We start from the raw sequence: 12,617 nt of genomic DNA, 5'->3' as shown, positions 1-12,617 counted from the left end.
ATTTCGAAAAACCCATCTTATTTTTAGACACCTCTTACACCTTGTATTCTTGTCATGATTATCTGTTCCTGTATTTGGTACCATTGTTGACTCTGCACAGTGTGCAACCAACCACCTGGTCATTGTGCTACTAGGACATTATGGGGAAGGATGAGCCTCAACAGGTCATGATAATGATGGGAATCTACTGACCTACGTAACTTTTAGAAATCAGAGAAGTGAAGATCGACATTCTCAATCTGGAAAATAAGGTTAACAGTGTGCTATGTACTGTACAAACAAAGCATTTCCCAGGTTTTTTTTTAATTATGCCACAGTGGCAACAGTATTTTGTTACACTGTTTTCAGAAAGAAGTTATTTTCCATGGTGCTTAGCATGCGACCTTCAGGCAGGAATTGCACAAATGGGTAATTTTCTGCACATCTGTGCAGAGAATTGGTCATGTACAGACATTGGTCTCTACATGAACGCGCCAATCACTTCCCTCTGTCGAAGGGCAAGTCCACAAGTAAAGAACAAGTCCCTACAGTACCTATTTGACACCAATAATAAATTACAGCTTTCCATTAGGTGGATTGTTACGGAAATATAGGTTATTTCTGGGACAAATGTAACTACACAATTTGCATTATAATAATCATATGCTATAACATTATACGTTCATTAAAATAAAGGGTTGTTTGAGGTCTAGTGTCTTTATGTTCTGCATCGAGTAATGGGGCTTTATCGCCCTCTGTCGTTTAAAAAATAATACTACATCTCCCCCACCAACTGTTTCGCGTATGGTACAACGGCTCAAAATAACGCTTCTCTGGGCTGGCCTATATATTTGTGTACAAGTGTACAAATCGATTGCCATTGTGTCTCCACGCTAGATAAACCGGAAAGCCTAATCTTCAACATATGCATGATTAATGGTGATATTTTATTTGATTACGCAATTGCACGTTGCGTCGTCGTTGATTGCTATGTTCGTAAGAATTTATACGAATTGAGAGCGTAGTGGTATAGTTTCATGTTTTTCTGGCGCAGATTTTTTTGGATTGATATTCATGTTTTTTTTTTTTTTTAGGTTTATTTAGAGCGTTAGCAATAAAAAAAAAAAAAAAAAAAAGTACATTATATACATATAGCCTACAATAACGTTTGTATACAAACCACTTAGGAAGGGGGCAATTCTCGAGGCAAGGAGAAATCCAGATTGACGTAGGATATGGGCCAGATTGCCCCATGGACCTATTCAAGGATACCCCCCAGACAGACTTGTCTTCAAACTAATTGTAGCTTAAGAACTACAAGTCCCATGTAGCTCCGAGCCAACCAGCGATCCCGAATTGGACGAACACCAGTAAAGACGTCTGCGATTGGTGAAAGAGGAGCCATGTTTCAGCATACGGTATCCGCTGTGTTGATGTGGTCGTAGGGGCTAGCCGGGTAGTTGATGGGTTATTATTAATCAAATAATCCCCGTTGAAATTCCGAAAACGATTAACATTTAGACCGGCAATCTATACCGTTATGCCGGTTCATGCCCGGGAGAAGAAGGAGAGTAATCACGAGGAAATGGAGGTGGATTTCCCCGAACAAGACGGCAGCAGCACAGACGAAGAGGACACGGTTAGCTCGTCCGTGTCTGAAGATGGAGACACTTCGGGTGAGGGGCTCTAAAAACGACCATGCACAAAACATGTCGCAACCCACAATCATATAAACATGTTCATCTTGAATAAAAATGCGTGTCATGAGTTTCAGTACAACATTGTGGTGTCACTAGATGGAAATTGCTTCCCTGCAACACTTATGTTTACTGTACAGACAAAGACAGCTGAAATGTTGATTGCCTATTAGAAAACACGTGTGAAACATTTAAATGACGTCCCTAAACAGAGATGGACGACGAGGACTGCGAGAGGAGAAGGATGGAGTGTCTGGATGAGATGACCACTCTGGAGAAACAGTTCACCGACCTCAAAGAACAGTACGTCCCGTAGACACGTTGTCATCTCCCTAGCAACGGGAGCAACACGGTTTGCTCTAAGTGTCCGAAGATGGAGGACCATATCCTGCATAATCTCTAAATTTAGAATTTGTAATTGTTACCGGGGAAGAACGATAGGTCCCCAATAGGTCCCCATGCTGTTATGGCGGACCTAAGAGTTTGCATACTTTCTCAACATACATTTCAAACTCCGACTTACAATGTATGACATAATGACAACAATAATGACACGTATCTAGGTTCACTGTCTCGTTAACAATAAAGTAATAAAACGGCTATTAGAAACGATAACAGTAATGGCTTTTATATATTTGATTGACATTGAAGTGGTCTGTTTCTTGTCGACCAGGTTGTACAAGGAGCGTCTGAGCCAGGTGGACATCAAGCTTCAGGAGGTGATGGCCGGCTGTGCCCAAGAATACCTGGAGCCTCTTGCCAACCTACAGGAGAACATGCAAATCCGCACCAAAGTGGCCGGTAGGACTAACCGCCAAACGACTTATGAAAACCACATGGTTGTACCCAGAATATTTTGACCTTGCTTCAGGCCTTTCTGCATCCCCTAAGCAGACTGAAACTCCATTATGTTAGAAGAGAGAATATTTCCGAACGACCCTGAACAACCTAGTTGTGTTTTGGCCCACAAAACAGGACCAATCACAACGCATGACACAATCTATTGTCGGCCCCAGCAACAACAGCTGCTGGCTTGTATGACACTGTCCAAGATCGCTTGTACATTGCAAGTGCATGTTGTAATAATAACCAATTCATTATCAACTAAAAGACTGAAAGATCAGCTTTTTATCACATTTATGTTTCGGAAGTTGTGTAGGTACATGTACAAGTGGTGTATGATGGCCAAGTGTGGTTTGTTGTTGATGTTTTACAAACCTCACTTATTGATTGGATGAGGTTCCATGATAAAACCAGGGCCCAGTTTCCCGAAAGCATCGTTAGCCTAAGTGGATCGTGAAGTGCGTCGTACGGGCGTCGTACAGTTTTCCCACCGTTTCCCGAAAGCATCGTTAGCCTAAGTGGATCGTGAAGTGCGTTGTACGAGCGTCGTACAGTTTTCACACCGTTTCCCGAAAGCATCGTTGGTAACGAACGTCGTGAAAACGCTCGTAGCTGACGAGGATTCAGGGGTACTCGTAGGACGCTAAGAGCATCATTAGCCTACTATAGCCTCAGTGGCGTCACCAGCGGACATTCCGTGTATTGGATGTGTTTTATTAAAACACATCCAATACCACAATGCCCAGCTGGCACAATTTCGCAACCAAAAACATTGGTTAGTGCCGATATATTACTCATAGACTACTGTTAGATTTAAACAGCAAAGATAGACCTGTTAGAAGTCAACAACAACATAATTTATTGCAGCAATTTAAAATTCTGTAGGCGCTTCGGTGAGGCTGTGATGAAGTTCACTATTTATTGGACCGTGTCTAGACAGAAACGAACATCCCTGACAATAGAAAATCGCATTTGTAGTGTGCACTCAGACGTGAACTCATTATTGCATGCGGGTGTCTTCATTCATGAAAAAAATAAACATTCGGGAGTATGCAATAATACATATTACCTATTCTAAAGGGTTCTAGACTCTGTGCGCAGCCCCGCCTTCTCCAGTGAACCAAGAAAGCCTGCGCAGTGGTTAGGACCGATACATATGCCGGCCTAGGCCTAATCAATTGTGTTTTAATATCTTTAGCATTCAAATTATTGCAGTCTATTCTTTTCGTAGGCTACTGTGCTCTGCTGTTGGCCTTGATGGGGAGATATTTTAACGCCTTTTAACCCCATTTTCCTGCGACATTCCTGCTTCTCCCTCAGTACGCAGCCCATTTCAGCACCGTGTCAGTAGACAGGTACAATCCTACGAACGTCGTGAGTGCAGCGAACACGCATTCATGTTAAGAGGAGTTTCGGGAAATGCTCCAAAAGAATTCACGATGGTTCGCAAGATCCATCGTGAGAATGATCGTAAGAGCGAAGATCCATCGTTATCGGGAAACGAGGCCCAGAACAATGTCGGATATATCAATCACCAATCAATCAATCAATCAGTCGATCAGTCAATCATTCATTTAAGATTTCCTGATACTTACAACATTACCCAACCATTATTTTCCGTTCCTTGTCTTGGTTATGTTTCTTTTTTGATTGTATCATTGTAATAGTCAACTAAAATATATTTGTACAGCAGTTACAAAAACTCCTAATTATTACAAGACTTAAGGAAGAGACCGTGAGTAGGAATGCAGAGTGGGGGATCCTGCCTTCTAGGGGTGGTTAGTTACGAGTGCAATAATGGACTGTAGCAGTACAAACCAACCAGTTGACGTCAAAGGAAATCACGCTCACTGGGTCTCCTCACTGCATCGATCCACCCAACCGTGGGCTATACCCACCTCCAGCGGCTCCTCGCTGAGCGTAGGCTATACCCACCTCCAGCGGCTCCTCGCTGAGCGTGGGCTATACCCACCTCCAGCGGCTCATCGCTGAGCGTGGGCTATACCCACCTCCAGCGGCTCCTCGCTGAGCGTGGGCTATACCCACCTCCAGCGGCTCCTCACTGAGCGTGGGCTATACCCACCTCCAGCGGCTCCTCGCTGAGCGTGGGCTATACCCACCTCCAGCGGCTCCTCGCTGAGCGTGGGCTATACCCACCTCCAGCGGCTCCTCGCTGAGCGTGGGCTATACCCACCTCCAGCGGCTCCTCGCTGGGCGTGGGCTATACCCACCTCCAGCGGCTCCTCGCTGAGCGTGGGCTATACCCACCTCCAGCGGCTCCTCGCTGGGCGTGGGCTATACCCACCTCCAGCGGCTCCTCGCTGAGCGTGGGCTATACCCACCTCCAGCGGCTCCTCGCTGAGCGGGCTCTCCTCTGCTCCTCTGCAGGGATCTACAGGGAGCTGTGCTTGGAGTCTGTGAAGAACAAGTACGAGTGTGAGATCCAGGCGGCGTTTCAGCATTGGGAGGTAGGCCTCCACAGACCCCTACAATTAACCTCTCCCCCCTCCCAGATTCACATCGGATGAACCACGTTGTTCTCCTCTCATCCCCACCGTTGCTATGTGGGTGGGAACGCCTGCTGTTGGGTCAGGGGTCCGGTTGTCCGGTCGTCTTTTTTAAAATATATTTGTTACCTGCGGTTGGTTGTTCTTGTTTGTTAGTCTGCAGGTAGGAGGCAGTACAAAGCCACTGACTTGAGTCATTGTGTGTGTGTGTGTGTGTGTGTGTGTGTGTGTGTGTGTGTGTGTGTGTGTGTGTGTGTGTGTGTGTGTGTGTGTGTGTGTGTGTGTGTGTGTGTGTGTGTGGTTTATTTTCATTTTGCGGCAATATGTGTCATGCACGTAGAGATAGGTAACGGGAAATAAAAGTATCTGAAATCTTCATGCTGATAGATAAGGTGCTGTCCTGTCCCCATAATGATCCCCTGTATGGTCTTTGGATGTGTACGTTTTTTTAACATGTTACAGGAATACACACACACACACACACACACACACACACACACACACACACACACACACACACACACACACACACACACACACACACACACTAGGGCTTTGACTTTTGCCGAAAAATCATATTCGAAGTTCGTTTGTTTATTAATATTTATATTGGAATATTTATTAATAATATTTTGACCATTAAATGCCTTCAGTAAGACCTGGATTGGGCTTCGCAAGGTTTGTTTACCGGCGTTGCTATGGTTACCGGTTTTGCGTGTTCCAACGGTTTATTAGGTTTCTAATAAATCGCTCTCTAATCAATACTTCATTCACTGCCTCTTCCGTGGTCATTACAATATTATGAATAGACTGCGTCGAGTTCTCCGACGTCTCTCCCTCTTGGCCTGCCCATAACAGGTTTGAACATTAAGGGCTGCCTAATATTCGTTCGAATTTAGATTTATTTTTTGATTTTAGAATTATATTCGAATAACGAAGTTCGGAGTCAAAGCCCTAACACACACACACACACACACACACACACACACACACACACACACACACACACACACACACACACACACACACACACACACACACACACACACACACACACACACACACACACACACACACACACACACGCACACAGAAGGGCTGAAGTCCCTGGCTGTGTATGGACTCCTACCTGCAGACTATAAACAAGTAATATGATGGAACGAAACCCAACTGCAGTCCGTACTATTGTTATGCAAGCGTATCCATAGCATGTCGTACATCTATCCACATCGACCAGAAACATCAGAGTGCGGGCATCAGCCGGGCAAATACAGTCAAAAATGTTATAACGGTTTAACTGAAAATCATCACAGTTATGGTGTATATTACAGTAGGACACTGGGAGGTGCTAGAATGCAGGAAAACTAGACATCTACTGACATCGATGGGTGCTTTTGCTTCTGATAAGGACGAGCGTATGTCAGTAGGTAAAATAAGGCAAAATATATGCAAGTGTCAGATAGTTCATGCAGTGTAGTTCAATGACATTACTCACTCACTCACTCACTCACTCACTCACTCACTCACTCACTCATTCACTCACCAAACGGGAAGGACATGGAATTGGTATAAAAAATGTTACTGAAGGCTCTGATGATGAAGACTGATGATGATGCAAACTGATGATGAAGAATCATCTGATGACGATGACGGCCCCTATAGTGAGGATGACAGTGATGAAAGCTCATGTGATGGTGATTAAGGCTCGTCCTCCTCCTCCTCAGAGCGAGAAGCTGCTCCTTCTGGACACGGTCCAGAGTGAGCTGGAGGAGAAGATCCGCCGGCTGGAGGAGGACCGACACAGCATCGACATCACCTCAGGTCAGGCCCCCACACGACCACACCCATGTCCCACATAACACACCTTAACCCACACCCAGGGGCCAAAGGGTCGTCTAGGGGACCGGTTGACACGCTGTTATTACCATACCAGCAGTATTGAATGCTCTGGGACCAACGATAGTCCTTGCATCGTCTCTTTAATTGAGTTTGCAAACGTATAACGATGAAAAAGAGAAGAGGGAAGAGTTTGACCCCCAGCTGAAAGGTTCTGGGTTTGATTCCCTATGTCCATGGTCTTCCTTGCAGTGGCATTAGGGGTGTAACGGTACACAAAAATCTCGGTTCGGTACGTACCTCGGTTTTGAGGTCTGTCTGCGTCACAGAAATACCCGGTGCATTTACTGACGCAAATGACGTTTAGAAATGTTCAGCGTAGTGTCCGAATTCTCGTTTGTTCGTTCCCTAAATAGTGCACTATATCATGAACACTATATAGGGAATAGTGAGTGAGTGAATGGGGAACGGTTTCGAACACAGCTACAGTGTGCGCAACTGTGCATGTGCGGCCGCAGCATGTTCCACACATGCGGTCCTCTACTTAATATGTCCGTATGGAAACTCGCCGACGGTTCAATACAAATACATGTACCGTTACACCCCTAAGTGGCATGCCCGGATAATGTGGTTCTCTAACAATGTTTATGAATGTACCCACTTCCCACTCTATGATATTCCTTCTGCCAAGCGCCCCATTCACCAGCACAAAACATTTTGGTGACGGTGCTAAATTGAAATGAATATAAAAGAAGGATTGTGATTTGTAACATTAAACAGCAAGAGTTCAAATACGAATAAAGCTTTACCAAACTTGGAGTATTAAGGGGGTATTCAAGTTTTTATGTGGTGGCTTCTTTTTTTTTTACACCTGTTCAATTACAATATTAGAACAACTAAAATTGTACAAGTACCCTACGGGTATGTGTACCCCCATTCGATAAACACTGCCCTAACCCCTACTGGCTCTACAATGAACTTTAAACTAATTCAACAACTGTAACTGTCCTTTTAGGTTACAGCTGAATGACTTAATAGTCAATAGATTTGAATGGCAATTGACACACAGGATACTGTATCAATATTTTGACTGTATCTCCCCTGAGACGAGGTCTGTGTTTTACAGTGGAAGCTGGTTCTGCTTGGGTTGTTCACAGAGCTGTGGAACGATGGTTTGCAATCCCGCAAGAACAAGAAGAAAGACCCCTTCTACCCTGTGAAGAAGAAGAAACCTGTCGTCGTGTCTGATATCCTTGTCTCACCACGCTGACATTTTTGTAAAAATAATAATTTGAATGTTTTTTGCTAACCAACCCTTCATTGACAATGAAAATTCAGCTCCTCCCTCAAGCATTACAGTATTACATTATTATTATTAACATTAGCTCCATCATGTGAGAGATAATATCCTTCAAGGCTAAGACTAACACCTTATTGCTTTGCTTTACCGCTGGTAAAGTATATCAAGTATTGCCGTTTATTATCAGTGTATAGGGGATTCTGGATCCCAGAATCTCGAACGGTGTTTGATGATACAGTGGTGGCCTTAACTCTTTGAATCACGTCCATATATTGTTTACATGCTGCAAGATCTGGACATCCTAGAAGACTGGACAGCCATAAGAAAGGTATTTGGGATTTGTGTGAAGGTAGAAGAAATGTCGGGTTAATACATAGCTTGAAAGGGGATTGAATTCACAGCATAATCTGAGGGTCGGCTTTTTGTTATTTTTCTTTTCCAGGCGATGGCGTCCCTAGCCCCACATCGTGTCAAGGTTGACGGTACGAATTCCACATATTCCGTTAAAATCGCATGCGTAACATGAGTTCTGATTACTAAATGAATCGGCTCAGGATCAACATCCAAATGATTCTGGCGTCAAATGGCCCTTGCCACTACCAACGTCCTCTAGACTGGGGTCCGACTAAACAAGGTTTTCTCCTCCGCATATGGCTTCGGCCCATTGTGATCTACCGTTATTTACAGAAAAGACTGGATGGTTCAGTTTTTCTGTGTGTCACATTCTATCCTTTCCTGATCTTTATTGACAAACCAATGTTGACATCCCACGGCTCCCCCTCACCCTCATCTCCATCTCTCTCTGTGATCCTCGCCCAGGCTCCGCCTCTCCGGTGGTCGCCACGGCGAAGGCGGAGCGGCCCCACCACGTGGCCCGCTCCGAGGACGGCCGCCTCTTCTACGACAGCCAATGGTACTGCAGAGGACAGTCCATCTGCATCCACCGCAAGGACGAGCACCCCGCCAGGTAGTGTGTGTGTGTGTCTGTGTGTGTGTGGTGATGGAGGCCTGATGAACCCAGTTGTCTTCCCTCTCCATATATTAAAGCAGGGCCATGACCCATGGTTAGGGTGGAAAGGTATTGGGTTCGATCCCCATTATTCAGCCACAGGCCTTCAACCGGCTCTCCCTGTTTGATAATGACCTGTATCTGAACAGGTGAGTCTCTTTGGAGACAAACTAAATCAGGAAATTACCAAATAGTCAAATGTGTTTCAGGTTCCGTGGGATCAAAAGGTTAAAGACCTTCTTAGTTGTGAAGGTGTCTGTGTTTGGGGTCACAGGTTGATTGCAGTGCATGTGTGTGTCAGTCTGTTTGCCGTGTCTACATATTTAATGTCTGGGTCGTAGTGCTGTGGGGGAAGTACACTCGCCTCTGATAGGCTGTCTGTCCCTCTGTTTACCTGGCCGTCTGTGTGGCTCTGTTTGTCTGTCTGGCTGAGGGTTTGCATGTGTGATGAGGCTCATTCGTGATCCTTGACGCTCAGAGGTCAACGGTGGCCGTAGTGTTAGCATAGTGTGTGTGGATCCATTAGCCGAGCATCTGTGCAAAAGATTTCACACGGGGACTTTCTGTCTCCTCGTGATTGAGAGGGTAGGAGGTAGTGCGGTGAAAATTTGTACGTATGATGAGTTGCGGTGAACTAATGTTTAAATACAGCTAAATATATTTGATATTGAAAGATCTAACCCTAGATTTTTCATTTACATTTACATTGTTCTGAAGCCATACACTTTCTGTACTTTTTACTGTTACACCCACGCTTCCCTTCTGGGATTATTAATACCTTTTTATCATATCTTTCAACCCACTTCAATAATTTTTTTTGTTTTATCTAATTGTTTGGATTGAACAGAGCGTGAACCATGAATGTTATCGTTTATCGGATACGGTTTTGATCTTTCAGCTCTCTTTTTCTCTCTCATCCCCTTCTTCTCTCCCTCTCTCCCTGCAGCGCTGTCATCACCACCATCCACCACGACGAGGTGTGGTTCAAGCGGCTGGACGGCACCAAGTCTAAGATCTTCATCTCCCAGCTGCAGAAAGGCAAATACACCATCAAGCACTCCTAGAGCCAGACTGACCCCACCTCTCCCAGCACGGAGGTCGAAATCAAACGCACATACAGATACACACATAGCGCTACCGACACCAACCTGCCCCTTCCTAACCCTCTCCTCACCGTGAGCAAGGAAACTGATCTTCTGTCTTGTGTGCTGTAAATATGTACGTATGTGAATAATAATAGTCATAGTATTAACCGTCCCTGATGCGGTCACAAAGTGGCGTAAAGAAGGCGCTGCTGCGAAGCGTAAAGTGCTGCTATCGTAGAAGACAAAAGATTGCGTTTGACAAAAATGCGGGGGGGAAAAACGAGCCGACTGGCGTGTTTGTGAAAGTGCGGGGACAGATTCGGGGACAGTGCCTTCTTTGAGGCGAAGATGGCGGCTCGATCCGTGGAAGAAAGGAAAAACACTTTAACTAAACTATCAACCCAGCCAGGCCTTAGGTTGTACTGTTGTGTGTTCTTGAAGAGTTGATAAAACGGGTAGTTGAGCAAATGAAAAGAGTGTGTGAGTGAGGAAAACCTACTGTTGCGCAGTGATGCCATTTGTGTGAGACTACCCGATTGTAGCTCTCTAATCCAATCCTCCTTCTTCTTCCCCTTCCTATCCAGCCCCCACCCATATTACATACCTTCATCATGCACATGCTAAAGGGGCTGATCTGTGTTAAAAGTCGATGTAAATGTGTTTAAATAACAGAGACTAGAACGCCACAAATGAACTGTCATTAGTATGATGACATGAAACGGGAAGAAAAACCAAGACCGTTCTGACGCTAGAAACTTTCTTTACTATATACTCTATTCTCTCCCTTTGCTTATTTTTAATGAACCTTAGCAGCTAAAGGTTGGCTGTTTCTCTCTTTCTGTGGTATTCATGTTCTGCCAAACCCTTACTCAACCTCAGTGCGGTCATAGGAAAATACCATGGCTGTCTATTTTTTTTGTCTACACTAACCATTTCCAGAACTTTTTGTTGCTTTGTGTAGTTTACCGCGGCAGTCATCCGCCGCTCCGTTCCTGTTCTGGGAATAGACAGAAGCGCTTTAGTCCTTAAAATCTTGCTGGAACAAACAGACATTTTGTTGTACCGGGAGCAGAACCAGGAAGCTCTTGCATGGGCCTCCGTGTTCGTCTCAACCAATGAGGTTCCTTCTGTGAGCCTCGTCACAACTTTTCAACCAATGGGCGACCCCACAGCAGACCTCGCAGTGTACCTGTACACTACCTGTAATCAACACGGACTGGTCCATGGCACTTGTGAATTACGGGGTACAAGGAGAGAAGGGAAATCAAGCGGGAGCTGTATGCGGTCGGCCCCGAATGGATCCTAAATTGGATCTACGTTTTGCTTTTTGTTGTGGAGGGGAATGAGCTGTTAGTGCATGTGTAAATAGAAACGTGTGTGGTGTGATGAAGCGGATGATGGTTTTGATATTGTTTGTTTTTAAGGAGTTCTCTGGTTTACCTGCAGACAGTGCATAGGTGCGGCTCAAAGTATTACCCCTTCTACGTGTATTAAAGAATATAAGATGCTTGGGACTTCATGTCCTGAACTCGAAGGTGTCAAAGGTCAGAGATGCGAGAGTGAGTGTCGACCTAACCTCAGCAGTAAAGTCAAATTTTTATTGAATGTTTTTTAGCAAGGATTTTATCTTTACTTTGCATTTGTCAAAAGATCAATACATATTTTTCTGTTTGTGTTTCAGTTTTGCTGTGGATTTTCCCAATGAGATTGGGAAATACATGTTTCATTGTGCCAATGCATGGACGAATAATAAAAGCTTCATATTTGTCATATGAAGCCTTACTTTAAAACATGGAAAAAGTCGCTTTTATTTTCATCTGAGACACACACACACACACACACACACACACACTTCTGTGATCACCACGAATAAAAATATGATTTTATTATATTGAGGCATACCCTGCTGTTCATATGTATTTTTAGGAAATGCAAATTGCAGACTCATCACCACAGAGGAATTAATATGAGGCTGCATTTGGGGCATAACGGTATTAAGCGACTGTATGCAGCTCAAGTCTGCTTTCTAAATAGAAAGGCAAAGGCTTTCGATTAAACACTGAAATCATGTATATAATTAAGCAATTTTATTCAAATTAAATTTTTCTTTATTTGTTCTTTATTTCTTTTTTTTTCTTTACTTCTTTACTTGCAAAATGTATTAACAACATGGAACAGTGTTACTACAAAGTTCGGATACTGTTACGGTTAGGAAGAGGTGAAATAGGGTTGGTTTAGGCTTATGCCACAATAACTACATGCTGTTACTTTGCATATTACTGTAGTTTTCAAGTGTGTGTTTGTGTGTGCGCACGCAGGGCGTATTCTTCAGTAGTGTTCTGTGAGTACCACTGCATCCTG

At 44.3% G+C, this 12,617-nt stretch overlaps 1 protein-coding gene across 1 annotated transcript; it reads left to right on the top strand.

Annotated features, from left to right (window-relative positions):
- Positions 1–1,226: 1,226 nt before the first annotated feature.
- On the top strand, positions 1,227–12,046 carry brms1lb (BRMS1 like transcriptional repressor b). The gene is made up of 10 exons (XM_030345571.1): positions 1,227–1,655; positions 1,889–1,979; positions 2,350–2,477; positions 4,908–4,987; positions 6,751–6,847; positions 8,020–8,109; positions 8,426–8,490; positions 8,605–8,644; positions 8,982–9,129; positions 10,118–12,046. Exons 1-10 carry the CDS (start codon positions 1,520–1,522, stop codon positions 10,233–10,235), a joined length of 993 nt encoding a protein of 330 aa, XP_030201431.1. The 5' UTR covers positions 1,227–1,519; the 3' UTR covers positions 10,236–12,046.
- The last annotated feature ends 571 nt before the right edge of the window (positions 12,047–12,617 follow it).

The sequence above is a fragment of the Gadus morhua genome, chromosome 21, assembly GCF_902167405.1.
Source record: "Gadus morhua chromosome 21, gadMor3.0, whole genome shotgun sequence".
In the NCBI taxonomy this organism is placed as follows: domain Eukaryota; kingdom Metazoa; phylum Chordata; class Actinopteri; order Gadiformes; family Gadidae; genus Gadus; species Gadus morhua.
This window is presented reverse-complemented; position numbering and strand designations above follow the sequence as displayed.